At 45.1% G+C, this 27,144-nt stretch overlaps 16 protein-coding genes and 1 non-coding gene across 17 annotated transcripts; 11 read left to right on the top strand and 6 right to left on the bottom strand.

Annotated features, from left to right (window-relative positions):
• Nucleotide 1: 1 nt before the first annotated feature.
• Nucleotides 2-763, bottom strand: TDA2 (Tda2p; the record flags this gene model as incomplete). Its single annotated transcript, XM_037283118.1, has 1 exon — nucleotides 2-763. One exon carries the CDS (start codon nucleotides 761-763, stop codon nucleotides 2-4), a length of 762 nt encoding a protein of 253 aa, XP_037139014.1.
• On the top strand, nucleotides 748-1,125 carry VTC1 (Vtc1p; the record flags this gene model as incomplete). The annotated part of the gene is made up of 1 exon (XM_037283119.1): nucleotides 748-1,125. One exon carries the CDS (start codon nucleotides 748-750, stop codon nucleotides 1,123-1,125), a length of 378 nt encoding a protein of 125 aa, XP_037139015.1.
• A 308-nt stretch (nucleotides 1,126-1,433) lies between these two features.
• Nucleotides 1,434-2,984, top strand: ALD5 (aldehyde dehydrogenase (NAD(P)(+)) ALD5; the record flags this gene model as incomplete). Its single annotated transcript, XM_037283120.1, has 1 exon — nucleotides 1,434-2,984. One exon carries the CDS (start codon nucleotides 1,434-1,436, stop codon nucleotides 2,982-2,984), a length of 1,551 nt encoding a protein of 516 aa, XP_037139016.1.
• Nucleotides 2,985-3,582: 598 nt separating this feature from the next.
• RPS24A (40S ribosomal protein eS24) lies at nucleotides 3,583-4,286 on the top strand (the record flags this gene model as incomplete). The annotated part of the gene is made up of 2 exons (XM_037283121.1): nucleotides 3,583-3,585; nucleotides 3,882-4,286. The coding sequence occupies 2 exons, from the start codon at nucleotides 3,583-3,585 to the stop codon at nucleotides 4,284-4,286; spliced, it is 408 nt and encodes a 135-aa protein (XP_037139017.1).
• Nucleotides 4,287-4,616: 330 nt separating this feature from the next.
• Nucleotides 4,617-4,993, top strand: YOS1 (Yos1p; the record flags this gene model as incomplete). The annotated part of the gene is made up of 3 exons (XM_037283122.1): nucleotides 4,617-4,707; nucleotides 4,767-4,874; nucleotides 4,938-4,993. The coding sequence occupies 3 exons, from the start codon at nucleotides 4,617-4,619 to the stop codon at nucleotides 4,991-4,993; spliced, it is 255 nt and encodes an 84-aa protein (XP_037139018.1).
• A 91-nt stretch (nucleotides 4,994-5,084) lies between these two features.
• On the bottom strand, nucleotides 5,085-7,487 carry PTP3 (tyrosine protein phosphatase PTP3; the record flags this gene model as incomplete). The annotated part of the gene is made up of 1 exon (XM_037283123.1): nucleotides 5,085-7,487. One exon carries the CDS (start codon nucleotides 7,485-7,487, stop codon nucleotides 5,085-5,087), a length of 2,403 nt encoding a protein of 800 aa, XP_037139019.1.
• Nucleotides 7,488-7,926: 439 nt separating this feature from the next.
• Nucleotides 7,927-7,999, bottom strand: HG536_0Ctrna3A. The gene has a single exon. It is a non-coding gene; the product is annotated as a tRNA-Ala (tRNA).
• A 582-nt stretch (nucleotides 8,000-8,581) lies between these two features.
• MAM33 (Mam33p) lies at nucleotides 8,582-9,400 on the top strand (the record flags this gene model as incomplete). The annotated part of the gene is made up of 1 exon (XM_037283124.1): nucleotides 8,582-9,400. The coding sequence occupies one exon, from the start codon at nucleotides 8,582-8,584 to the stop codon at nucleotides 9,398-9,400; it is 819 nt and encodes a 272-aa protein (XP_037139020.1).
• Nucleotides 9,401-9,895: 495 nt separating this feature from the next.
• On the bottom strand, nucleotides 9,896-11,824 carry MRX1 (Mrx1p; the record flags this gene model as incomplete). The annotated part of the gene is made up of 1 exon (XM_037283125.1): nucleotides 9,896-11,824. One exon carries the CDS (start codon nucleotides 11,822-11,824, stop codon nucleotides 9,896-9,898), a length of 1,929 nt encoding a protein of 642 aa, XP_037139021.1.
• Nucleotides 11,825-12,001: 177 nt separating this feature from the next.
• Nucleotides 12,002-13,285, top strand: PCI8 (Pci8p; the record flags this gene model as incomplete). The annotated part of the gene is made up of 1 exon (XM_037283126.1): nucleotides 12,002-13,285. One exon carries the CDS (start codon nucleotides 12,002-12,004, stop codon nucleotides 13,283-13,285), a length of 1,284 nt encoding a protein of 427 aa, XP_037139022.1.
• A 113-nt stretch (nucleotides 13,286-13,398) lies between these two features.
• ICP55 (aminopeptidase) lies at nucleotides 13,399-14,943 on the bottom strand (the record flags this gene model as incomplete). Its single annotated transcript, XM_037283127.1, has 1 exon — nucleotides 13,399-14,943. One exon carries the CDS (start codon nucleotides 14,941-14,943, stop codon nucleotides 13,399-13,401), a length of 1,545 nt encoding a protein of 514 aa, XP_037139023.1.
• Nucleotides 14,944-15,199: 256 nt separating this feature from the next.
• Nucleotides 15,200-17,104, bottom strand: HOP1 (Hop1p; the record flags this gene model as incomplete). Its single annotated transcript, XM_037283128.1, has 1 exon — nucleotides 15,200-17,104. One exon carries the CDS (start codon nucleotides 17,102-17,104, stop codon nucleotides 15,200-15,202), a length of 1,905 nt encoding a protein of 634 aa, XP_037139024.1.
• Nucleotides 17,105-17,367: 263 nt separating this feature from the next.
• On the top strand, nucleotides 17,368-18,075 carry HG536_0C05190 (uncharacterized protein; the record flags this gene model as incomplete). The annotated part of the gene is made up of 1 exon (XM_037283129.1): nucleotides 17,368-18,075. One exon carries the CDS (start codon nucleotides 17,368-17,370, stop codon nucleotides 18,073-18,075), a length of 708 nt encoding a protein of 235 aa, XP_037139025.1.
• A 341-nt stretch (nucleotides 18,076-18,416) lies between these two features.
• Nucleotides 18,417-20,276, top strand: AIM9 (Aim9p; the record flags this gene model as incomplete). The annotated part of the gene is made up of 1 exon (XM_037283130.1): nucleotides 18,417-20,276. The coding sequence occupies one exon, from the start codon at nucleotides 18,417-18,419 to the stop codon at nucleotides 20,274-20,276; it is 1,860 nt and encodes a 619-aa protein (XP_037139026.1).
• A 1,764-nt stretch (nucleotides 20,277-22,040) lies between these two features.
• HG536_0C05210 (uncharacterized protein) lies at nucleotides 22,041-22,391 on the top strand (the record flags this gene model as incomplete). Its single annotated transcript, XM_037283131.1, has 1 exon — nucleotides 22,041-22,391. The coding sequence occupies one exon, from the start codon at nucleotides 22,041-22,043 to the stop codon at nucleotides 22,389-22,391; it is 351 nt and encodes a 116-aa protein (XP_037139027.1).
• A 660-nt stretch (nucleotides 22,392-23,051) lies between these two features.
• On the top strand, nucleotides 23,052-24,245 carry HG536_0C05220 (alkene reductase; the record flags this gene model as incomplete). Its single annotated transcript, XM_037283132.1, has 1 exon — nucleotides 23,052-24,245. One exon carries the CDS (start codon nucleotides 23,052-23,054, stop codon nucleotides 24,243-24,245), a length of 1,194 nt encoding a protein of 397 aa, XP_037139028.1.
• A 1,380-nt stretch (nucleotides 24,246-25,625) lies between these two features.
• Nucleotides 25,626-27,035, top strand: HG536_0C05230 (uncharacterized protein; the record flags this gene model as incomplete). The annotated part of the gene is made up of 1 exon (XM_037283133.1): nucleotides 25,626-27,035. The coding sequence occupies one exon, from the start codon at nucleotides 25,626-25,628 to the stop codon at nucleotides 27,033-27,035; it is 1,410 nt and encodes a 469-aa protein (XP_037139029.1).
• Between the last annotated feature and the right edge of the window lie 109 nt (nucleotides 27,036-27,144).

Consider the following 27,144-nt stretch of genomic DNA (forward strand, 5'->3'; position numbering starts at 1 on the left):
CCTACTTAGCGATCCATATCACCGTAATCAGATATTGTTTTCCGGACGTCTCCGCGTCGTCCAACACATAGTTGAACAGTCCGTCCTTCTTCGAGTTCCACGATGCGCTCACAGCGTTCGCCATGCTCAACTGGCCCCGCGACCCGTCCGCGCTGAGACTCGTCATCGAAACCACGTACTTATACAGAGTCGAGTGTTTGTTAAGCTGTTCGAGCAACTTCCGCAGAAACACGTCGACGACCGACGTGGCCCCCTCACGGATCCCCTCTTCCGCCATCGCTGACAGATGGCATGTCTCAATCACGTCGATCAGCTTAACCTTTGGTACCGGACAATTCGACACCTTATCCTCAAGTATCTGGAACTCCATACTCTGCAAGATCCCGCCTTGGCTTGACACCACTGCTCTACTGGTACTACACGAGTTTTTTCCCTCTACCAGGTCTACATACAGCCCGCTATACCACGACAAGAGACAGCACAACACAACACAAGCGCGGCATCGCGACCGTCGAGCTTCAAGAACACTACAAACTGCTCGCCGGACAACGCCAAGACCTACAGCGTCCAATTCAAACCCTGGCTTCCTTCCACCCTCGCCGATCTCTGCCGCACTGTGATAATTGACGGTGCACGTGCGACGTTGCGGGACGAAAAATTCGCCCGCCGCATACAGTATAAAGCATCTGTGCATTCGACAAGCTGCCACACAGGGGAGACGCCAGACCGAACCAGTGACAGGTCCAGATGTCTTCCGCGCCATTGCTACAGAAAACCCCGGGCAAGAAGATCGCTCTCCCCACGAGGGTCGAGCCAAAGGTGTTCTTCGCCAACGAGCGTACGTTCCTCTCGTGGCTCAACTTCACCGTGATGCTCGGTGGTCTCGGTATCGGTCTGCTGAACTTCGGCGACTTCGTCGGCAAGATCAGTGCAGGAGTGTTCACGCTGGTCGCGATGGCCACCATGGTGTATGCGCTGGTCACATACCACTGGAGAGCGGCCGCAATCAGACGCAGAGGCTCCGGACCGTACGACGACAGACTCGGGCCAACTCTACTGTGTTTCTTCCTGCTCATCGCGGTGGTGATTAACTTCATTCTCAGACTGAAGTACAACGCTGAATAGCCTCTACGTACGCTCCTGTATAACCTGTATCTTTAGCCCAATAATGCGCTTCGTTCCGCGGAAATTAGCGGTCCCGGTGCCGGCCCCGGTCCCTCTATACGAGGGCGTTGTTTGTTGAGCGGGGGCCCCTCCCAAGCGGTGGTCGCTGAGGGGCACTTTGTGGTATATTGCCATGGCACGACCCGGCGGGTCGAGAATGGTTGCAAATCGAGAGGGTGAGAGGGTGCAGGCGGACGGGTATATAAGAAAGGTTGCTGGGGCAGCGTAGATGCCAGCACTGTCAGGAGCAGTGAGATTATAGAGAGAGAATGTTGTCTAGATCTGTGATTGGCCAGCTGGCCTCGAAGAGATTGGTGCGCTTGTATTCGCAGGTGCCCCTGCGCGTGCCCGTGACGCTGCCCAACGGTACCACTTACGAACAGCCCACCGGGCTGTTTATCGACGGCGAGTTCGTTGCTTCGAAGCAGCGCAAGACGTTTGAAGTGATCAACCCATCCACCGAGCAGGAGATCTGTCACGTGTACGAAGGTCGCGAGGACGACGTGGACCACGCAGTGTCGGCGGCTAAGAGGGCGTTTGAGAACGGATGGTCGACCGCAGAGCCGGAGTTCCGTGCCAGGGCGCTGTTCAAGCTGGCAGATCTTGTGGAGGAGCACTTGGAGACGCTGGCGGCGATCGAGTCTCTGGACAACGGGAAGTCGCTGCTGTGTTCGCGCGGCGACGTGGCGCTGGTGGCGAGATACCTGCGTTCGTGCGGTGGGTGGACCGATAAGATCTACGGGAACGTGATTGACACCGGCAAGGACCATTTTGCCTACTCTTTGAGGGAGCCGATCGGGGTGTGTGGCCAGATCATTCCGTGGAACTTCCCTTTGCTGATGTGGTCTTGGAAGATAGGACCCGCTTTGGCGACTGGTAACACGGTGGTGTTGAAACCGGCGGAGGCTACTCCGTTGTCTGCGCTTTATGCGTCTCGCCTCTGTCAGGAGGCTGGTATTCCGGCCGGTGTCGTTAACATTGTGCCTGGTTTCGGTAAGATCGTCGGAGAGAGGTTGTGCAACCATCCGGACGTGAAGAAGATTGCGTTCACTGGTTCCACGAACACCGGACGCCACATCATGAAGACCGCCGCAGACAGCATCAAGAAGATTACTCTGGAGTTGGGCGGCAAATCGCCCAACATCGTCTTTGCAGACGCAGACCTGGACAAGGCCGTCAAGAACATTGCGTATGGTATCTTCTTCAACTCTGGTGAGGTGTGTTGTGCCGGTTCCAGAGTGTACGTTCAGGATTCCGTCTACGACGAGGTGTTGGAGAAGTTCAAGGAATACACAGAGTCGTTGGTGGTCGGAGACCCATTCGCGGAGGGCACTTTCCAGGGTGCGCAGACTTCGCAAATGCAGATGGAGAAGATCTTGAAGTACGTTCAAATTGGTACTGAAGAAGGTGCTCGTGTGGTTGCCGGTGGTGAGAGAATGGGCGAAAAGGGTTTCTTCGTCAAGCCAACCATCTTCGCTGACGTTAAAGAGGACATGCAGATTGTTAAGGATGAGATTTTCGGACCTATCGTCACTGTCTCCAAGTTCTCTACCGTCGACGAAGTCGTGTCTCTAGCCAATGACTCCGTTTACGGTCTAGCGGCAGGCATTCACACTAAGGACGTTAACAAGGCCATCAATGTGTCGAACAGAATCAAAGCAGGTACCATCTGGATTAACACCTACAACGCTTTCCATCAAAACGTGCCATTCGGTGGCTTCGGACAATCTGGTATCGGTAGCGAAATGGGTGCCGCTGCTTTGGACAACTACACTCAAGTTAAATCTGTGAGAATGTCCATCGACAGGCCTCAATACTAGACTACTATCAGCTGTGGAGGGGTCTCCTTGAAGATCATCCAAACTCATATTCACGCAGACGTTTCGGACGATGGTAACTAAGTAGAATATTAGGTAAGACTTTGTATCATAAGCATTTCCATCATCCAAGACCTCTTAATGGCAATTAAAGCCTGGCAATCTAGGCCTTTCCGGTATTATTTCTAGTCGTTTGAGGTGGAGCCGCTCATCAGCAGCGAGACTGCTCAATTACCACCCATACACATTGATTGATGTTCATACTTTGCACCCAGACATTCATCAAGATTTCAGTGCGTTCATTTTCCGAGAAAAACAGAAAGTTGCGTCTATCCTTCGGGAAGCACGAACGACTCGGCGGAGCTCGCGAGAAGCCAGGCGGACGCGCGGCAGCGCGCTACACCGAGGAGTCGGGCAGCGGGAGAACCAGTTAGGCCCATCTTCCTTCTAGCATTCGGCCCGTGGTATGGTGGGAGCACTGAATTTTTCACCTTCCCTGGGGCCTCCAGCAGCTAAGTGATTGAACGGTGTGATTAAAACTGAAATTTGAAGGTCTACGTCGATTAGAAAGCAGTTAAGGAACCAACAGAGGATAAACCAAATGGTATGTTTGAAGTTATGCCCATTGTCGAACGTGCAGCAGGCCTAAGGAAGCTCTCAGTGTTAGTAAGCCGAAGTGGAGAAGGTCCAATACAAGTTTAGTGGCATATTATCAGACCATCTATTCGAGAACAACATGAACTGTCCATGAGCTGAAATATGATGATAGAGAAAATAGAGTCGTGACCCAACGTCCAGATCAAACATAGCGCGCGTTCGCTTGCCTGACCTTCCAAAGCTAGCTTTCTGCACTCCTGGTCCGGGAACCGAATTACTAACATACGCATCACTTGTGTTTAGTCTGACGCTATTACTATCCGTACCAGAAAGGTCATCTCCAACCCATTGTTGGCTAGAAAGCAATTCGTCGTCGACGTTTTGCATCCAAACAGACCAAACGTTTCCAAGGACGAATTACGTGAGAAGCTATCTGGCATCTACAAGGTCGAGAAGGATGCCGTCTCTGTGTTTGGTTTCAGAACCCAATTCGGTGGTGGTAAGTCTACCGGTTTCGGTTTGGTCTACAACTCTGTTGCTGAAGCCAAGAAGTTCGAACCAACTTACAGATTGGTCAGATACGGTCTAGCTGAAAAGGTTGAGAAGCCATCCAGACAACAAAGAAAGCAAAAGAAGAACAGAGACAAGAAGATCTTCGGTACCGGTAAGCGTTTGGCCAAGAAGGTCGCTCGTCGTAACGCTGATTAAGGAATCTAAAACCCGTACTGGCCTTTTTCTGTTGAAAAATCTGTATTTTCTAAAGTTTCTAGCAGTATTACTATATTAATAAAAGAGAAACTCAATTCATCATCGTCAAATCACCTTAGCTCATGGCTCGAGACTCGCAATAACTCAAATAAAGCCTGGCATTGAAGAATATGTCAGAATGGCATAAATCACGTGTATTTGAGCTTCTTGTTAAGGCAGCTGCCCAAGTATACAGCATTAGAGGTCGACTTCAAACTGCTATATCATAATCAAGCTGATAAGGTCCATCGATTCCTATTACCACGCCAGTTTTTTGATCCTGCTAATATGATGCTTTTTGGACTAGGAAGACTGTTTTACGTGATTCTTTTACTGATAAATGCGGTTGCTGTGCTTAGCGAGGAAAGATTTTTGATAAGAAGTATGTTGAATACTGAACTAGATGACTTTGTGGTAGTATATACTAACCGATTGTGATAGTTGGACTCGGACGGAATAGCAACGATGGGCCAGTATTTGGTCAAGAAGAGAATTCGACAAAATCCAAAGTGGTTCAACTCATCGGGGCAGTTCAGACACTATTAAGAAGTATGTTGTTAACTAAAGCTTGGTTCATGTGATTTGTCCTCTACTAACGCTCGATTTTACTAGTTCCCTTGATTGGCATCAACGTCTTGGTGATAGTCTATGAATTATTATTAGGTTGACAATTAGATTACAAATTAAAGTTCAATGCTATGTAGGATTACTGAATCCATAATGAAATGCAATGCAACAAAATGAGCTCGCATATTTGTGTTATGTGAACGTGGGGAGCTGTTCGTGTGTCTTAATATCGATGATGTTCTGCAGAATTTTCAGCTCTTTGATTTGCTGCAGCAGATTGTTCATCGAATAACCTTGGTCTTTGATGTGGGGCGTATTGTTGATCTTCAAAGTGAAAAAGCAGAACAAGCACTCATATATGAACAGAAATTGATTAACGTTTTGTACAATCGATATCCTTTGTTTCCGGAATGTGTTTACTGTCCATACGATTGGATCGAAAAAATTGGTAGAGTCTGAGATGCTCTTGTTGTCAGCCAATTCCTCTTGTAGAACATTATAGGTATCCAAGTTTGATATTATTGAGTCAACTGTACACCAGGTACCCGTCCTACCGCAGCCTGCGGAACAATGGACAAGAATGGTTGGAACGCTATTCTCGGAGTAAACATTCTTCTCGAAGAGCTTCTTAACGACGAAATTTTTGAGGTTGATGGCTTGGATAATCTGAGTTGGATCTAATAAAGTTCCCAGATCGGGCCAATCCCGTATTTGTATTTGTAACAGTTCAAAAGTTTTATCCCGATCGTAACGAAGCTGCAGTCTTCGGAGGTAGATTTTGACCACTTTACCATTCCTTGTAGTCGTCGAATCGCTATCGTCTTCCACAACTCTCACGCTTATATCATCATACTGGCCCTCTTTCCAATATGGATGACATTTTTCCATGCCATTTTCGAACTCATCTGTTAAAGTGACGACCAATGGTACACGGTTGTTGAGGATGCAGGTAAAAAAGTCATGAACCGTAGATGCCAGAGGCGCTTGAGTCGCAATATATCTCACCCTTCCTGGAGTGTTCATTCCAAGCTCTCGGATTGTGGGACACATGGGTATGTCCAAGTAATTGGCATTAATGTAGGTTGTCCAAGCTTCATTGAACTCTTGAACTTTAATTTCTGAGCATGGCGGTAAAGATGACACACTATACTTCTTCAAAACCACTCTCGTATGCTCATAAGGAAAAATATCCTTATACCTGTTTTTGATACCTAGCTCCACACCCGAGGATATTGTGACTAGATCGTCCTCCTCGTCGGAATCGAGGGAATAAAAATGCTTCAACCCCCGATGAGCCGGCGGGATGCAGTCTGGCTGTGAGTATGATCGGTAAGGTACGCTTCTTTGAGAAGAGCCATTTCTTGGGCAAAAAGTTGCAGACTGAGATGCTTTATGTTTATTTATACCCTTGTTTAAGCGCTTCCTCTCGAGAAAGTCCAGCTTTTGAAATTGTGAAATAAATTCGATTTTTGATCGTTTCATTAGTCTCTGGAACCAGAGCGGTATAACATCGTCGATTCGATTAGCGTCACAGTAATCCTCTAATTCGGCGTATCTCATTTGGAATCTGAGCTTATCACGGGATAGCGATCGCTTTTCATCTTTCGTTTGGGGGAATTGGAATGATTGCATTGAGCTTTGTTCATTTTCCTCTTTAATATTGACCGCACTCAAGTAAGATTCAATATTCATTAGCTGCTCGTTTTGGGCTATCTTAAAAAAATGAGGACTCGAATTGTCGAGACTCGGCAGTTTGAATTTCGAGAGTGCCGATATTGGAGAGGACGAAGAGACCGGTGAGTCTAGTGAAACCTGCTGTGGTGGCATCAACTCTTGGATGGTTTCACGAGTCATATCCCCTGGTATTTGAACTTCTAAGTCCATCGTTGACGTATCATCTCGCGACATCATGCTATCTTCTTGTGAAAAGACGTGCTCAGAGTACAACCTTTCGAAGTTTCCAAACCCACATGACAAGATGGAGACACTCTCGAATTGTAAGCCCTCTGAATCCGAATCAATTATCTTCTTAGCGATACCCCCGCAAGCAAGTGAAACCGAGCTATTCTGCTGATTAGCAATGCCATCGTATATTATTATTCGGAGGTTCTTATTCTTTAACTTCTTCTCCTTCACGATAATCCGTTCCTCTGGCGCTAGATTGTCAATGAGCTTCTTGAAGTTGAAGCTTTTCCTCCGTAGCAGTGTTGACGGAAGACAAACATGAATGGAATTCTTCAGACAGCTGCGGGAGTAGTCGCTGAAAGGCCGGACATCGAGGATAAGCAACTCATCACGATCCAAAGTGTCAATCATACAGCTCAGTTCCGTCGCTGTTATCAGTGAACAACCGCTGGGTTTCGGTGATTTCCGCTCATGTGGCCTGAAACTAGGTAAGACTGGTGCCGATACCGACTTTAATAGGACTGGGACTTCCAGAGAATGTAGTTCTGCATCGTTGCACGCATTTACGGCGGTAATCTCATCATCTTTTGAAGCCGAACCAAGTCGGTTAGCACGATCCAGAACCGTCTTGTCGCCATTGCAGCGTGGTTCAGCTTTGCTGTAACTTGATGATAAGAGGACACTCTTCATTGCTGGCTACACACAATAATATGTCAAAAAAAACAAAGTGCCAAAATCGAATCAACTCCCACAAAACGGCAATCGCCGTATGTCTTTTTACCAAATTTTACTTGCTTGAGAGCTATGACTGTGAAGTTAGAACTAGATTATTGACAGTCCTGGACATAAACTCTAACAGACTAACGAATTTCGACTTCCCGCCTAATACAGCATCGTATTGCTTCCATTAAAAGAAATGTGATTTTCACAAATGGAAAAAAAAATCTCGAGACACCAAGTTAATGACGTATACTCGGAAAATATTACGTTATGGAACTCCCTAAAAGGGTAAAAAGAGGGGCAAGTATTCCGAGTTTTAAGCTCTTCCGCACATCTTCCCGAACGCATTCCCGAATGCCCGGCGAATTTGTGTTCAAGTTTCACCGAGAGATAATCCGAAAAAAATCATTGGACGCAACCGGAATCGAACCGATGACCTCTTCCTTGCAAGGGAAGCGCGCTACCAACTGCGCCATGTGCCCAAGTGAATTGGTGAGAAGTACAGCTCAATAAAACATATAGCTTAAAGACAAGGAAAAATGTCACTACTGTGTGAAGAGAATAAGTCACTTATTTACGGAATCGCAGCGATCGCCCGCAGGGTATAGGGGGCTGCAACACCTGTCGACGAGATCTCCCCGCAATCTGTCGCGATGCATGACAGCAGACTTGTACATAAGTCTTTTATTTGACAAATCAGGAGGCTCATTTCATCCAATTCGGTTGTGTAGCAAGTTCAATGGACACTAATCAACGCACTACTGCAGGGAGATTGATTTTCCGAGCGACCCATCTCGAAGGGTCGAGGACTCTCTCAAACATGTTCAGAATCGCAAAAAAAGCTGGGCCAGGTCGCTGAATCTCCTCTGCTGACTCCGCTGTCGAGCTTCTCGAGTAGTTCAATTACTTCTTAAGGTTCAGACGGTCCATAAAGTGCTCTCTTATTTCTTTCAGTTTAGCTGCTCATCGCGGGCGAAGCCTATGTAGCTAGCATTTTTTTTCATTCAACTCCCCAATCTTGCACATTAAAGCAGAACAAGCCACTAATAGCAATAAAGAAACCTATGTCATTTCGTCTAGCCTCTCAAGTTGTTCGTAGAAACCTGCCAGTTGCTCAAGGCATCTCTTTTGCTGCAAAAAGAGTTCTCAGGGCTCCAGTTCTGGGAAAAGTTACCGTTGCTCAAATCCAGACTGGAAGAAGCTTTGCCACATCAACTAGCAAATGGAATCAGCAATCTGACAATGTTCGTGACGTGTTGAAATCTGAGATTAAGGTTGAATCCGAGGTTGCAGCTGACAATTCTCTACAATCCTTCCAAGAGTTCCTCGACAAGTTTGAGTTTACTATTGTTGAGTCTCCAGGTAAGAACTTGGCCGAGATTACTAAGAAGACTGAAAACGGAGAAACTGTTCATGTTTTCTTTGATGTAGCACAAGTTGCTAACTTGCCCTATGATAGTGCTCTGGCAGAGTCAGCTGCTCAAGATGGCGAGGCGGTCAACGAGGAGGATTACGATTCTCTCTCTGACAATTTTGCCAATGTTAATGTCGTTGTAGTCAAGGATGCTGATCAATCCGCTGTTTCTTTGGAGCTGTTGATGAACTTGCAGGAAGGATCTTTCTACGTTGACAGCGTCACCCCCTTTAAGACAGCCCAAGAAGCTCTAGACCAATCTGCTGAGGCAGAGGTTAAAAGGGAATTGGTTTACCACGGGCCACCATTTTCCAATTTGGACGAGGAACTACAAGAGTCTTTGGAAGTCTACTTGGAAAGCAGAGGTGTCACTGAGGAGTTAGCCTCCTTCATTGGTGCTTACTCTGAGTTCAAGGAGAACCAAGAGTATATCAAGTGGTTGAACGATATGAAGAAATTCTTTAGTTAAAAGACTTGGAGCTTCGCTCGTTTTCGCTTTCGCTTCCTGTATATACCGATGCCAGCAAAGCAGTAAGGCATCCAAATAAACTGCCCAGTACTAGATATTCGATTGTAAGCTTCACGAAAAAAACGGTAATCACGCTATATTTAGGAGACGATTGATGCCATCTGGCTATCGTGAACCCCTACTTGGTAATGCTTAGGTAGTAGACGAGAAGTCGGCATGAGAAAGCAATACTTAGGCGGCTGAATGCACTACATTGCCCTTTAGCAACAGTCTAAAAGTGTACGGGACGTTTAGTCTCCAATGCCATCCATCAGTTCTTTTGGTGATGTCACGAAAGATGCATAGTAGGCCCTGCTTGATCTTCTCTCGAGTAATGTCGTATTAAAACAGGCTTTTTAAACCCACCTATTTCGGGAGGCTTATGTCCTATTTGCGTTGTAATACCAATGTTTTAATATAACATTTGACCAAAGAAACTATGATACAGGGGTACACTCAAGATTCGCGTCCGTGCGATTCTAGTGTTTGATTTGCCATAAACTTTTGTGCCAGCTGTTTTAACGACCATTCAAGTTCACTAACATCTTCATTTTCTTGTTCCTTTGATTGCAGAATGCTTACATGTCGTAATAATGCATTTTTGAACCTTATGCCGAGCCTTCTCAGCAAGAATATTTCTCTCTCTGGCCCTTCCTTGATGGTATCAAGTTCCTCTATATCGGGAATGTCTAGCCTTTGTGTGAAGACAGCAAGTAGTCTCACGATCTCGAGTTCGACAGATCTGGCAACGTCCGTTTTTGTAAGATGCTTGACATCGAAAATGCCATAGCAGATTGCTTTCATAAAGTCATCAAGTATCATTTTTAGGCTATATGTAGTGACCTTTCCATGAGCGTTGAGATTCTTTACTATTCTGACAAAAAACTGCCATGATTCAATTGGAATGATCCTGCTCTTAGCTTCTTTTGAAAAAACGCCCTCTTGCTCAAGGCAGAACGCCCGGCATGACCTCAGTAGTCTCTCAACTTGACGATCGTCGTCGTAAACAGCTTTTTTAGATGACTGAACTTCAAAAGATCGATAAACCAGGACAAGAGTATGTTTTGAGAATGGAATGCCCTCAAAAGATTCCATTTCTTCGAAGACTTTGAGGCACTGTTCACCACAGTTTTTTGGATCATTTTTCATGAGCAACTCCATGTAGAGGTGGAACATATCAACATCAATCAAATGCCGCTTTTTCTCCTTCAATCTCTTGAATGCATCGATTCCCAGTTCAAACTTGCCCGCCTGTAAGCAAGTTCTGAGAAACAGGCCCACGGCATGTTTGTTAACAGGATATTTCTCTTCCAGTGACCAGTGAGATAGCGGTAGAATTGCTAATCCCTGTGGAACTTCAGGAGTGAGACCCTTCCCTAGATCGAAACTGAAGTAGCTGTTCAAGGCAGCTAGGGCCAAGCATCTGGTTTCCTTGCTTCCCGATCTTGAAGCCAGCGTCTTGCAGAATTCAAATAGTAGCTGCGAATCGACGCACTTCGCGGACATGCCTTCCATCAACCCGCCCAAAATGGTATTGAAAAGCTGATCCGTCTTGATTCGGGAGCTTGCTCGAAGCATCCACAAGTAAGAGATTGCATCACGCCTGACCCCTTTCAGTTTTCTGTCGAACAGCTCAAAAGCTAGCGTCACGTCTGTACAATTAGCTAGAGCTCCCAAAGCCGCGTTGAACTCGATTTGACTTAGTTCCTCGCGTTCGATTGACCTGTTCACGACTTTCGTAATAAACTCACCAGTTGCTCGGGATATATGTTGGCTTTGTCTTGCAAGACCTTTGAACAAGATTGTGTTGGTATACTCATTTGCCGGGATTCCCCATTTCTTTCTCCAGTTGTACATCTTAACCGCGGACTGCGGATACTGCAAATCATGCAGATAGTATTCCATTATAGAATTCATGGCAGCGGCTCCCTTCTTTTTGGCTAATCTTGCCAGAAAGACTGCCTTTTCAACCTGGCCACGTTTCAAGAATTTCTCTGCATCCTCTTTCACCAATTTAGAGTCTCTCAATTGTTCCCCGTTGACTCCCAGAATTGTGTATAACATTCTTCGATCCCGAGTGGTGGACATGAACTTCAGATCGGACAGACTTGTGGGACCAAGCTCAATTTCTCTCGAATCTTTATCGGCAAACCCGTGCTTCTTGCTGAGTATGTCAATCGCCTGCTGTTTCGAGTAAGCTGTTTTTCTGAGTTTCTTCAGTTTCATCAGCTTCTTCTTATTCAACCGTTCCATTTCCTTGGACGTTTTATGCAGCACTATGCTGGAGTGTTCAAAGCTTCGCAGCTTTTCCTTCACTTGTGAGCCTCCAAGGGCTCGAAAGATATGCAGATTTCGACTAACAGGTCTCCATTGATTCCTAAGCATAACCCGGTGCCGCGCTGGTATACGATGCGTTTCTTAACTCGACTCTTGATAAGCGATGAGCTTTATAGTAAGTGAATTTTTTACTTCGGCATAGTAATTAATACACCTTCATTGTTTTAATCTCTACATTATAGAAGACAGTGTACAGGTATATCTGCTTAAAATGTCTATGAGATTATGCTGGAGCAATTCGAAGGACCCATCTTGATTGAGAGGGCTAACTTTCTTGTTAAAAGCGAAAGGAGTTCTGCCAATGACAAGAGACAATGTGCTGTGATAGCGATCAACTACTTGGTTAGTTTGCGATATACCAAATCACCTCATTGGAGAGATTTACTCAATGCTAGCGGATTGCGTAACGTTGAAACTGCTGAGATAATTCCAGTTGGCACCAAAAAGCATTTGGCACTATGCAAAGCCATAGCACACGAATACGCTGAAGCGATAAATATTCTGGAAACGATGCCTAATGAGAGCAATGAGTACTACAGGAACTTAGAAATCATAGCACAGCTTCTGCTTCTTTCAAATAATTTGAAGGGATTGGAAGAGCTGGAATACCGACTGACTGACTGTCACAGTGAAAATACGATCAGAGATGAATTGGAGGCTATGAAACGAACACAGCTTCTGATATGCGGTGGATATTACCTGCAGGGGAGGTTCTTGGATTTTTGTAAGAGCTTCTTCAAGTTTGAGAAAGACGATCCCGATTTTTGGAATATCTTACTGGCGACGGCTACTAATCGCTTCTTCACAACAGAGGAACTGTTGCAAATGGCGACAATATCGGTTGTAATATCGACACCATTCGACAATTACGGCGATTTCCTATCCGTCGAAAATTTGACAAGATTTAGGGAAGAATGTCCTCTGATGGAAAAAAGCCTGAAACTTCTCAGCAACACATGCTTCGGTCGTTTCCTGGACCTTTGGGACAGCGAAATTGACAGGAAGTGCTGCAAAAGCCTATTCCTCTTTCGAGTCTGGGAAAGTGCTCGTTTTACTGTGAGAAACAAAGTCTATTTCTTTTATTTGAGAATCTCAAATAAACTGAAGGTCAGCTACTTATCGCGAACCCTTAACATTGAGGAAACATTAGTTGAGCAAGAGGTTCAGCAACTGCTGGAAGATTTACATCTGAATTTTGAGATTGACGGTGATACCATATACTACAGGAGTAGCCCTTTTTTGATTAACGTTGTGCAAAAACTGGAGGAAAATCGTGAGGTCATCAATCGAGCGCTGGAGTCTCGGATTTTGACCACCAAACAGCTCAAAGACTCGCTACAAGAGGCGATTATAGAGAACAACGATAATCTACGGGATAATAGAAGTGATACAGGCCCGTCGGCGACCGATAGAACGGCCTATCGATATGTTTTGGATGAAGAAATGGATGTTGATGAGATAAACGATATTAGCGATGCTGAGAGCGCGTCTTTTCTCTCAGGTAGTTAATGAAGTAATTAATGGAGATATGTACAAGTCTGTTAGCATGTAATTGAAAATTGATGAAGTAATCAATGGAGATATGTACAAGTCTGTTAGCATGTAATGGAAAATTGAAAATGTCAATAATCTAGGGGACTGATAACATCGGCGGGTATTTCGGTCGATACTCCATTCTGCATGATATTCTCAAGATCTGCTATTTCCTTTACAGCTTCGACAGTGAGATTGGTGTAAGTATCTGCGCCTATCGCGATGTCGTCTTCAATCCTTATACCAATGTTCCTAAAATGTGGTGGGTAATTGTGCTCATCTGGAACATACACTCCTGGCTCAATTGTGATTACCTCACCTTCACCCAACGGTGCGTTCCGCGAGATACTAGGAACGTCATGTACATCCAAACCGAGATGATGCCCAATATAGTGCGGGTAGAGCTTGCTAACATCCCACTTTTGTATGCCGCTGAATCCAACATTTCTGAGCTCCATTTTCATATAATCGATACTTTTTTCGTGAATATCATGTATGGAGTAGCCGTTCGAAGCTTTGCATAGTTCGATACAGCTCCTCTGTACGTTTAGAACTGCTTCGTAAAGATCCCGTTGAGCCTGTGAGAATTCGCCATTGGCAGGCCACGTTCTCGAAATATCGGAGCAGTAACCACCAAGCGAACCAGCAGCGTCTACGAGAATCATCTCATCATCATAAACAACGTCATCATTCCTGGTGTAGTGGATACACAGAGCATTTGACCCAGTTGCGACGACAGGTAGATACGCTGACTTGTCACAGCCGCCAGAGATAAACTTATATTCAAGAAACGCCTGTAAAGTCCTTTCATTTCGAAATTTCCTTGCGAATGCCTGATTAAATGCTCTACCCGAGATCTGTCCAGCTCTCCTCATCAATCTCAATTCGGCTGACGACTTGATCTTTCGTAGCTCCGCAACCGATTTGTGGAGTCCCAAAATTCTTTTATGACCGCTCGCTTGTTTGATAACATCATGAATCGTTTGATGCCCATTGAAATTATTTTGCGTCGTAAAGAAGGTACTGAATAGTGCTGAGCTGCTGACATTAGTTTTATCCTTCGGTAAATCAAAGTAAAGATTATCATTTCGATTAATGATTTTTGCTAGATAAGCAGGCAGTATGGTTGATTCAGCAGCTTCATCTGCATTGAAAATCTCCTTCACGCCATTCACACCAGTCCTAAATCCTTCCCATTGCTCAGTAAAGGAGTCCTTAGGTGGAACAATCATATGAAAGACAACATCGTTCAAATTATTTGTCGGTTTTTCTAAGACCATGACTGAATCGGGCTCATTCCAACCGGTCAAATAAAAGAAGTTGGTACTTTGTTGAAATGGGTAGAAGACCGCTCCCGAAGCATATTTGACCTGATTACTGGTGATTATTGCACAACTCTTGGGGGAAAGGTCTTTTGCCAATTTCATTCTTCGCTCATGATATTCCAGTGCGGTTATACCCGGTGTGAGCTCCCCAGGTTTCAATAAATGCGGCCTGGTCTCATGCAGAGCCTGTCCAGCTTCCATAGGTTGGCGCCTTCTATTGGATAGATGGCGAATCGGCAGGACTGGGCGACAATGCTGCATCTGCAGCATTGTTAACAGCTGTTTACTGCTTATGGGAGAGTTCTTCATTCTCGCCCTTGAGCCTTATCGTAAGATACTGTGTATGTCGCATTGTTAATAGAGCATAGTAAGCAATCTGTGTTCATGCGAGGACGCTCGAATACGTGCCAACAGGCTTTCCATAGCCCGAAGATTCAAAACTTCGCCTGATATTTCGGAGATTAGTACGTAATAGCTAGAAAAAAAATGCGTCTATCACTTTTCAACGAGACACAATGTCAGAAGCAGAGCAGCGATGATTGCCACTGTTGGGCAAGGTACGTGATCACCATACGCTTCTCAAGGATTTCTTCGAGACACTTATCTTTCTGATCTTCTTCGGTGCCTGGAACTCAGGTTCGTTTCTCATATCCATCGTGTCATAGGTGATCGAACTGGCTAAGTATTGGTCTAAGTTGATATGCTTCCTTTTTTTCCCTGAGACGGATTCTAGCTCTTTGTCTCGGATATCTAATGATTGAAGGTTGAATGATGAAGGTAATGAATCCGAAAGGCATTTTCGCAATTGCTGAACTTCTCCAAGCCATCCCTCGATTTGATTCCTTGATTCCGCAAGCACATCAGTAATGCAAGAATGCGCCTTTGGGGGACTGTAGCAAAATGACCAAAAGTACTCTCGATTTTGACTGAGCTCACCCTCATTGGGCGTTACTATACCAGGCCAGTCAACGATTACAGTAGCGGCGGTTTTCTTACTTGTTTGACTGGCGTCGTTCGTTATCTCGCCATCCGAGATTAGAATTCCGTCTAGGAATAAAACTGATAGGCAAAAGGCTAAACGGTGTTCAAGTTCGCTATCCGATGCGATGTCACCTAGTATGTGCTTGAAAAATGAGCTTACTGAGGAAGGAAATGTGCGACGGCGAGCGATATACCTGTAGCATCTTCTGAGCAACATTAAATCTTTGAAATCGGCTGAATCGAGCTCCAACTGCGAACCATACACACACGTCATACATCCCTCAATTGCTGAGCCTTTTGCATTTCCATAGCAGACTCCGTGTACACGCTTTCTGCATTTTTTGCAAATTTTAAGCGCCGTTGATTCTTTTGGACAGTCCATACCGCACTCACATAGGATTTCGACCTTCCCTCCGCTGGCAACAGCTTGTGTGGGTTGCAGGTATGGTTGAGAGGACTTCAAAAGATCACCAAGATTGTTGGTGGTCTGGCTGTTCACCGAATCACCGCAGGTAACTTTCTGATTGGTGCCAGTCTCTGGTCGCGGGTCGATGAGATCAAATGGATCAATAAGGGTGAGATCAGGGCAATCATCAACATCACAGTCTGAAGCAGAAAGAACTTTGAGAGAGATTTTGTGGTGTTTTGTATCCAGTGACCCGACTGAAAATGTATCCGGGTCGGTCGAATGTGGGATCTTAATGACAGCAGGCCTATCGTATGTGGCATCTCTAAAGAGCTGCGGTTGATAATCTGGCGGAGCTCTCTCATTGAACATGAGTCTCAAAGTGAGGAATTTTTTCTGAGGAAGAGGCTCCAGTGATTGGGTGATAATGATGAACCTCCTCATCAATTGCTGGGCCATTTTTCTTGAATCTAAAAGTGATATGCTATCAATTTCCTTATCCTTGTCGCAGCCCACTTTCATATGAAAATTATCGGAGCCGTCATATTCGAACATGAAAGTGTAATTCTCCAGCAGATCTGTGGGATCATCCTCGTTCAAGAATATTCCCAAGCTTAGAGCCTTTAGGTACTTCAACTTAATCGACTGGAAAACACCTTTCTCCAGCCAGTTCAGGAGCAAATCTGCCTCACTAGACTTTCCCCGCACCAGAGTCTTTATCTTAATCGAGTTACTCTGCGATCCGCCCAGTTTTTTGTAGTTCTTCTCGACCTTTTCCGGAACAAATCGCTGATCTACAAAGTTTTCGTCAGGGAATAATCCTCTCAGGAAAGCTAAGCAGCCAAAAGACATCGTCAACATGGTTTGAATCAACTTCTGTGACTGCTCTGTGCTCAGACTTGTCTTCGTCTTGGCAGCCGCATTGGCTGTCTTCGTAGCAAGCATCTGGCGTGTCGACATTCCCAAAACTGGAATATTCACCCTTCTCTTGCGCTTGTAAGAGACAAACAACAAGAACAAATTAGCCGCTGACGTCCCAACCTTATATAGTGTCGATTTCGTGTAACGTGATGTCCACGGCATAGGGGTCTCCAGATTTTTTACTTTCTTCGTGTAATATGTTCAGCCACACCGGGGAATACGACAACTACTATCAGTACCTATTCGATAAGAAAGGCAGCCAAACTGCTTCTACAAAAGCCAGCGTTGGCTTATGGAAGTAACCATTGCAATTAAGTATTGCAATTAGACAGCAGATTATTTGGTGTATATCTGTTAATTGTGTTTTGGTTAAAGGGGCGTAAGCTGACCGTAATATAATAGCAGCGAAATCCGTCATATTGGTCATGGCCGAGTCTACGACTTCACTTGGCTCAAAGGATATTTCGTCTACAGTATCGCTTTATGAGCCCTCTTCGACGACAGATCTAGTGGACAATCTCTCTACTAGGGCTGTGTATGAATTGGATCCTGAGGAGAGCATCTCGAGACCCTTGTCTCGAGGCTCTGTTACGTCTGGTGTGTCTATGATGGCCACTAAAGACGGGGTGGAGGGAGAAAAAGTGAAAAGACTGGGCATCCCACAGTATTCGTTGAATATTTTGAATTCCATGGCTCACAACCAGTATAAGAAGCTACATCACCCATCACACTCCCATCTGTCATTGACGAAACCGTATTTGAACGGGGCCACGGAGGCGTCGTCCATCAGTGGCAAGCTGGGCTCATATCCCGATTCGCCCAACGCGCCACCTATGACGCTACGAGAAAAGATGCGCCTTTTGAACCATGATAGAAACCTTTCTCCATCCTCGAACAATAATTCTACGGACCAATTGGATGCGGCCTCGTCCAATGCGAATAGTTCTACCGGACGCAATCATGATATTTATTCGAACGGCAGCGACGGTAATATGCTTGGCGTCCCCGGTCGCTGCGGTAGCGATATTGAGAGCAATGTAAGCACTGTGGGCGATGATGCATCGTTTTCCCAGAACATCAGGAATCTGTCGCCTCCTGTGAGCGTACCCGATCTCAGCGGGGAAAAAGTATAGGCGGGTGATGAGTTGCAAATATTGGTTGGCAATTTGTAGTCATTGGACTCTGGTAGTCTATGATGGCCAGTCCGAATTATACGCGGATGTGGAATTCGGTTGTGTTTACATAGGTGTTAATAGGCAAAATAATGTGCAGTTTAAGCATTCAAGGACTTTTAGACTACCATTTCACTGCAGAAGCACATTTGATAGCGAATGTTTTACTTGTAGCTTGTGTTAATTAGTGTCGCAATACAGATATTTTTCAAGCCGAGTAAGGTACTTTTCGCTTCCCTTTGAACCAAGATTGACACTTTGAATAACTTCGATCTGACCAAAGCGTCTTTGTTGTGGTAGGAATGCTGAGAACAACGAAGGCCTGTGGGAAATTGAGGCCTCTGAGCTCCTCTGTTAATCGAGGAGTCGTAGCTAGTTTAGCTGCCAAAAGATTCATAAGCGACAAGCCGACCGAGACTTTTACCAAACTATCTGATGAGAACGATCCTCAAAGAAATGCATTCTTCAAGTATTCATGGGGATCATGGTTGAAAAATGACAAGCTCGAAAAAGAGAGGAGAACAACCAGTTTCTCGATTGAAGGTTTGACTGATGTCTTGAACGACCTCTATAGCCAATCGAAAGAATTGGCGAAAACCGAGAAAGAAGGTCAGATAAAACCTCCTAGCTACAATGCTAATTTGACTGTGTCCTTGCCTCATAACAGCACCACGAAGAATGTAGGGACCATCGATCCCAATGACAAAGTTAGAATCACAAGTATGGCTAGCATCCATGAGGGTAAGCATCATCGGATCTACAAGGTCGAGACTAACCTTGGTAAGGCATTTGTGCTCAGAATTCCATACGCGTTGGACAGCGAGAATTCCATTGCTTTTAGGCTCAAAAGCGAGGTCGCAACTCTTGATTTTGCTGATCTGAAATTGGGAATTAAAGTACCAAAGGTGTTTTGTTACGGTATCAACTCTTTGAACCCTGTTCGACAGCCGTTTATTCTGCAGGAGTATATTGATGGCCACCTCTTGATGAGAGATTGGAACCCGCTTGCTGAAAACTCTGAAAGCGACGAACCAGATCCTGCTCTTAAGAATGTCATCGAAAAAATTGCCGACTTTCAGAAAAAACTGCTTTCTATAGAATTCAACGAGTTCGGTTCTCTATATTTTGCCAAGGATTATGCCGAGTCTGAGCGGCCAGCTTATGAGGGAGAGGCGAATCCTGATCTGCAAAACAGATGGAGAATTGGTCCTACGGCAGAGCGCTGCTTTTGGAGATACAAATCTGCTCTTAACTTCAATGAGCAGCGCAAGTTTCTCGGGCCCTGGTCTATAAATAGGCCGATGGACATTATTAAAGACACTGGTTTAATCGAAACTGAGAATGCCAAAGCAAGGCTAGCTTTGAAGCAAGCTCAAGCATCTCCTGAAGCAGTAGAGGAAAGCATACTGAAGGAGCAAGCCGATACTTTCACCAACTTGTCCAAAGTGGGTCCTCATTTATTCAATAGCCAACTCACAGCTATTCCAAACCTTGGCGACCTTCTGAAACCTAGATTGCATCACCCAGACCTAGACCCTTTGAACGTTATTATAGCCGCTGGTGAAGAGAAGACACCCTATCTTTTAGATTTCGAAGGCTCCTCTATCAAGCCATTCATCATCCAGAACGCCCCGCAATTTGTAGCTTATGATGGCTTGAAGGTTTACAACTTGAAAGAAGACGTTCCAGACTACGAGAAGCTATCCGAGCCGGAAAAGGCGCAATACGACTTCATGTTCAAGAGGACCCGCAATCAGTACTTATGGGAGGCTGCCTTGAACAGCGGCGTACCTAAATTGATTTCCGCCGTTGCGCCGCCTGTGAAGTTGCTCAGGAGCCCATATATTGCGGCTGTTGAGAGAAAAGTTGACGAAGAATATCTGCTGATCGATGAAGCTTTGATTCAGCTGCAGGAAGTATGGGAAGTACTTGCCAAAAACGGTCTTGTCAGTAGTGGCAAATACCCTATTCACTTCACAAAGGAGCAAATTGAGAAGCACGCTAAGCAGTTGACTGCATTCCATGAGAGGCTTGTTGCAACTCCTTTCGCTGCTACGCGCGGTTGGGTCCCACAGGATATGTTTGACAACCTGGCGAAATCTGGGATCCTGATCAAGGATGAAAATGGAGATCACTACATCAAACAGCAGGGGACTGTCTGAATTTCTCAATAGTTATATATCGCCACATAGCGAGCATTTTAAAAACTGCCTTTCTCTCTTTTTAACTAATACAGGGACTTTTGGCGGCAAGTCTAGGAGGTTCGTAACGAGAACACAAAATCAACAACAAAACAATAAATGTATCACTTCGAGTAGAAAGGGTTGAAATGGAAGAAGTTAATCCGGCGTTGAGGACCACCATCACGGAGCTTTATAGTATTTAAGATCAAAGATATCCTTTGCACTGGATGCCACCTTACCGCATGGACAAGCTCTAACTTTACATGACATATCTATTCGAACAGAGGCTGGGTATCTGAAAGACTATCACATTCGGAGATATTCGACGCAGGCAATGATGGTAAAGAGATTGAAAACAAGATAGAAGTTCTATCGTCAATCAACACAGCTACCTGGGATGTGCCTGAGTGCCAGAAGTACATCGATTTATTGCAAAATACATATCCCAAGAAAGCTGAACCGTTTATTTATTTTGGGTGTCAAACTTGTTAAAAAGAAGGACAAATCTGATAGCGAAGGGGCCATCGTTGAAATAATCATGAATATGATTAGGTCTGTCGACCTCGTTACCAGCTTTGATGCCGCAATCAGCGCAATCAGCGATTTTGCCACCAGGAAAACGAAGAAAGCTATCAACTATCTGGATTACATCTTTTTGAACAAACTGAACCCCCCAGAGACATCAACGGGTGGCTTGGTGGCTTGATAGAACCATAATTACAAGATTTTTTATCACTACACAAGCAAAAACTATCACTGAGTGCGAGAAATTGGATAGCTTGAACGATTTTTATGGTTCAATGGAAAGAAGGATCGTGCAAGAACCTTCAACGCAGACCCTTTCCAGCATTATTACCTTATAACGGAACTCGGGAAAAATGCAGGAAAAAGGTGGTAACTACAAGCTGGCGTTGAATAATGTGCTAAGTGAAAATGATGAAGATAAGGCCAAAATTCAGAGGGCACTGCAGATTGTTTATGCCAAAATCGATGAGTTTTGTGAAGCAGAGGAAACTCATCACAAGATAGAGAATCGCCTTTGAGCAAGCTGTTGATGCTGAAAGTTCATCTTAATGCTCAAGACGAAGCAAAAGCACCCGTGTGTCTAGAGAAGATCAATAACTCTGAGCACGAAAATGTCGTAGACGTGTTCATTTTGGCTGCTGTCGAGTGCAAGAGGTGTTCCACTTTAGCGATACGCGGGATACTAATGTTATTTGAAATGCTTGAAGACTTGCAAATCGCCGAGAAAAGTTGCTGCAATTTCTCTTTCTCAGCCGCATGCCTCTTGAGATACACGGTGCAAACGATCGTAAAGGCGGCAGAAGATAACGCGCAGGAAGTATTAAGAAAGCATCTTGACACTTTGAGTGGCCTACTCAAGGATGGTGTGTCTTTGTTAGAAAGATCTAATTTAGAACAAATGAAAAGCAAATGAAAAGAAGGAGCATAGAATGTCGAAATAATATCTATTGATGAAGTTGAAAGGTTCGCTTCTACGTCATACAATATAGCTCTTCAATGTAGAAAGAGGCATAACGAGGACCATCCGGAGTTTGCTGCTTTGGCGCAGGAGATCAACCAGATATACAACCGTGAGCGTGCCAAAATTCGAGAGAAAAGCGCTTTGAAAAATTACAATGATCCAATATTGTTTCACTGCTCGGATGTCTGGCTCTCCATGCGATACGCGCAATTGAATATAATGCTTACAGGCCATCGGCGCTAATACCGAAGTCTTCCATGGAATCACTATCGAAGCTGGGCGACTTTTGCCTGAAAGCGCTGAAGCATACCTACACACTCTACAAGAGAAAGATGCTGCCGTTGGACTGGATTACATTGTTCCGAACCCTTACCATCTGCAACACCATTCTCTACTGTCTATGCCACTGGAGCATCGATTTTGTTGAAAGCAAAATCGAAATGCAACAATGTGCCGAAATCCTACAACATTTCGGAGAGAAGTGGGGTCTTCACCAAGAAATGCGCCGTTGTGTTCCAAAACATCAGCACCACTATTCTCGACATCTGTCTCAGCTCCGGACAGGCCCCCAATATGGAGAAGCTCAGGAGAGAACTATTCGGGACTAGTGACGAGTACCAGGAGATCATAGACGAGAACAATGTGGATGTCTCCTGGATGGATAAACGAGCATGAACAAGATAACGAAACTCGACTCTTAAGGGCATAGTCAGGGTGTTCGTTAGTTTCAAGCTCCAGCATTTACCAAGGGTGCGTACTCATTGACCCGTCACCTGATCGCTCGATAATAGGACCTCTAAATGCATACCGCATTTGCAACCATCGTACACAGCTGAAAGATGGTGTCTGCTGCACTGTTCCCCGTCACCAGAATGTTCAAATAAAGATTGCTAATCGAGATATCTCGATCTGCTTACTAAACGACGAGAAATCGACGGAAAAACATTGTTCCGAGCCGCGTGCCTAGAAAAAAGCCTGGAAGATTCGGAAGGACATTACCAATATGCTGTACTGGAAGTTAACAAAGTCACTCCATATGGCTGCCGCAACCGCTAAAGCTTATTCGTAAACTTCGCTTAGTAACCGTAAGCTCCGCATCAGAGAGGAAGGAGACGGTTGCGTCGATTTTCTCACAGCCATGGCTTCGGTGAAATTCTAGCTTCAATTCAGATATAATGGTACGACGAGATTAGTTCTGAGCAAAGGAATCCTGTAATATAACCTGTCTTTAACCATTCGAGCAACAAATCGAGAGATTTCTATCAGCTATGTCATTTGTTGAAAACTTTAAACCAATTGCTTTGGGTGACACCAACCTATTCAAGCCAATCAAGATTGGGAACAATGAGTTGAAGCACCGCGTCGTCATGCCACCTTTGACCAGAATGAGAGCTCACCATCCTGGCCATGTGCCAAACGACTGGGCCATCGAGTACTACGACCAGCGCTCGAAAAGGCCAGGTACTTTCATCATAACCGAGGGCACTTTCCCATCGGCTCAAAGTGGAGGCTACGACAACGCTCCAGGTATCTGGTCTGAAAAGCAACTTGAGCAATGGAAGAAAATCTTTGCAAAGATTCATGAGAACAAATCCTTTGTATGGGTGCAATTGTGGGTTTTGGGTAGGCAAGCGTTCCCTGATACTTTGGCTAGAGACGGTTTGCCTTACGTGTCCGCTTCCGACGAAGTTTACATGGATGAGACACAGCGTGAGAAGGCGGTCAAGAGCAATAACCCACAGCATGGCTTGACCAAGGACGAGATCAAACAATATATCAAGGAGTACGTGCAATCTGCCAAGAATTCCATAGAAGCTGGTGCCGATGGTGTTGAAATACACAGCGCTAACGGTTACCTACTGAACCAATTTCTAGATCCTATCTCTAACAAGAGGACAGACGAATACGGTGGATCCATTGAAAACAGAGCTCGTTTCACGCTGGAAGTGGTTGACGCTGTTACAGAGGCCATTGGTTGCGACAAAGTCGGTATCAGATTTTCACCATACGGTACTTTCGGTACTATGTCCGGTGGGCAAGAACCATTGATCGTTGCTCAGTATGCCTACGTCTTGGGTGAACTGGAGAAGAGAGCTAAAGCTGGTAATCGCCTAGCTTTTGTGCATCTCGTCGAACCTCGTGTCACGAATCCATTTTATGCCGAAGGTCAAGGGGAATACAATGAAGGCACCAACGACTTCGCTTACTCGATCTGGAAAGGTCCTATCATTAGAGCTGGTAATCTAGCTTTGCATCCAGAAGATGTGAAGAAAATGGTAGCCGATGACAGAACTTTGATCGGATACGGTAGGTTCTTTATCTCAAACCCTGATATTGTTGACCGTGTCGAGAAGGGCTTGCCACTAACCAAGTATGTCAGAGAGACTTTTTACGCAATGACCAAGGAAGGTTACACAGACTATCCGACTTATGACGAGGCTGTTAAATTGGGTTATAAATAGAGTGAAACGTAAGAATAAGCTTATTTACCTATAAATCGATATCGCTTCATCCTTACGGCACGCCTTGGCGAGCGGACTGCCCTTTCACCTCTTGGCACACGCAAGAGTTATTAGATCATGTAGCGAACTTTGTTCAGTCGCTTGCATGGCTTGGTAAGATTTCAACCTTGACATTCTCTTCAATACATTCAGATGATACCAACGGAGAAAGTAGATTGCACGACACTGGTGTACTACCTTTATTGGAGGCACCGCGCTTCATTATTGTGTATCGATTCCAAAAGTAAGGATCTGCCGCCTGAAGATAAGCCGAGCAACATCGATTGCAGAAGGATTGCACACGTCTAATCGACGATATTGCTGAGAAACTAAGGGATGATAGGTTATCGAAAAAATGTGTACCAAAGCAAGTCGCCCAAATAAACGAGTGCTTGGTGGATGCGTTGATATTATCTTTTGAGATAGCTCTTACTGCAGGAGATCAGCAAGGAATAGGAGATATTCTCAAGAAAACTATTATGTCCTCAAGCACTCAGATCGACGAATTGTTGTTTGAGAGGCTCCTTGTGCCGACTTGCCTGGCGGAATTTTATCCGAGATCTTCGCACAATCATTAACGGAACATCGCTAGCACAGCTGCCAGCAATCACTTGATGGCTAGCAAGCCTTTTGGACAGGGGCTCGAATGAAAAGGAAAACTCGGCTAAGTATCTCACTGATCGTTTTTTGACAAGACCTAAAGCAACCATTGAATTCACCGACTCCATCTAGCCGTACTTGAGCAAGAGCTAGAGACGCCCGCTACTCTAAATTGGCACCAAGGTGCAAAATGCGTCATGAGAGGGGACAAGCACGTCGGAGCAAGCTGGAGCGCCAAAGGGGAACCCAAGGCGAGCGACAGATGATGATACTGAAATACTTATGAAAGAATCAACGGTTGAATCGACAGGAGTCATCAAACTTCCTCGCTTTCCCACAAGGCTCGTTCCAGCCCGGTGCCTAATAGCCAAGCCTGCTACTGGATACGCGCAAGGCAGCCGCAAGAAATGCAACCGACAACTGCGCAAATTTCCGCATTCGAGTACGATCAGTCATCGAAAGTAGTGAGCCACTGGCTGCTAATTCTATTCTGTCGTATGTGAAGATTGTTCCGCCTCACTGACAGAGTGCCACATTTTTTTTTTTCTGGGTTAATTGTCTTTGACTAATATCAGGCATTATTTCAATTATTTTTTCAGACTGAGTCAACTGAAAAAATGCACAGCTGCGACCTATATAACAAAATCACTTTTACTATCGAAGGAAAGTGAGCTTTTAGTGGAATCGATCGGATTGACATAGTCGGTTCATTTTGAAGACCCGTCAAGCAAGTTCGAAATCATGTCAGGTCTCGATATCGACAACTTGAAAAACAGCTTTCAAAATGCTATTAATTTGTCAGGTTCGCCAGGAGCTGTTTCAACATCTCCAACGCAATCGTTCATGGATACCCTTCCTCGCCGCATGAGCACTTCCAAGCACGCTAAGGTGCTCAAGCCATTTTCCACTGGAGACATGAAAATTCTGCTCCTTGAGAATGTCAACCAGACGGCTATCGCAATCTTCAAGGAACAAGGCTACCAGGTCGAGTTTTACAAGTCTTCGCTACCAGAAGAAGAATTGATCAAAAAGATTGAGGATGTCCACGCAGTCGGTATCAGATCAAAGACTAGATTAACAGCCAATGTGTTGAAACACGCTAAGAATCTGGTTGTCATTGGTTGTTTCTGCATTGGCACCAACCAAGTTGATCTCGACTATGCCACCAATCATGGTATTGCTGTGTTCAACTCTCCTTTTTCGAACTCAAGATCTGTTGCCGAGTTGGTCATCGCTGAGATTATCAGTTTGGCCAGACAATTGGGTGACAGATCAATTGAGTTGCACACTGGTACATGGAATAAGGTTTCTCACAAGTGCTGGGAAGTGAGAGGTAAGACTCTGGGTATCATTGGTTACGGTCACATCGGTGCTCAGTTGTCAGTTCTTGCCGAAGCGATGGGTCTGCACGTTCTTTACTACGACGTGGTCACTATCATGGCGTTAGGTACTGCGAAACAAGTTCCAACGTTGGATGAGTTGCTAAAGAAATCCGATTTTGTCACCTGCCATGTTCCAGCTACTCCCGAAACCAAGAACATGCTCTCAGCCCCTCAGTTTGCAGCTATGAAGGATGGTGCGTACGTCATCAACGCTTCAAGAGGTACTGTCATTGACATTCCTGCTCTGGTACAGGCATGCAAGGCTAACAAAATTGCGGGCGCAGCGTTGGACGTTTTCCCACACGAACCAGGTAAGAATGGTGCTGGCGCTTTCAATGATGACCTGAACAACTGGACCTCCGAACTTGTCTCTTTACCAAACATCATTCTTACCCCACACATTGGTGGTTCCACCGAAGAAGCACAGAGCGCAATCGGTGTCGAAGTTTCCACCGCGTTGACGAAGTACATCAACGAGGGTAACTCTGTTGGTTCTGTGAACTTCCCAGAAGTTTCTTTGAGGTCGCTGGATTACGACCAGGAAAACACCGTCCGTGTTCTATATATCCACCACAACGTTCCAGGTGTTTTGAAAACGGTCAACAACATTTTGTCCAACCACAACATCGAAAAGCAATTTTCTGACTCCAATGGTGACATTGCGTACCTAATGGCAGATATTTCCAACGTCAATCAAAGCGATATCAAGGATATTTACACTGAGCTGAACCAGACTGACGCCAAGATCTCCATCAGATTGCTTTACTAAAACTAAGGGATACAAATACCCTTTCAAGACAAATTTAAGCACATAGAAACTTTTATAAAGGATTAAGCCATCTCATGGAGGCACCAAGCTACTCATCTCCAGCCATTAT

This window comes from Torulaspora globosa, chromosome 3, assembly GCF_014133895.1.
Source record: "Torulaspora globosa chromosome 3, complete sequence".
Classification (NCBI taxonomy): Eukaryota; Fungi; Ascomycota; class Saccharomycetes; order Saccharomycetales; family Saccharomycetaceae; genus Torulaspora; species Torulaspora globosa.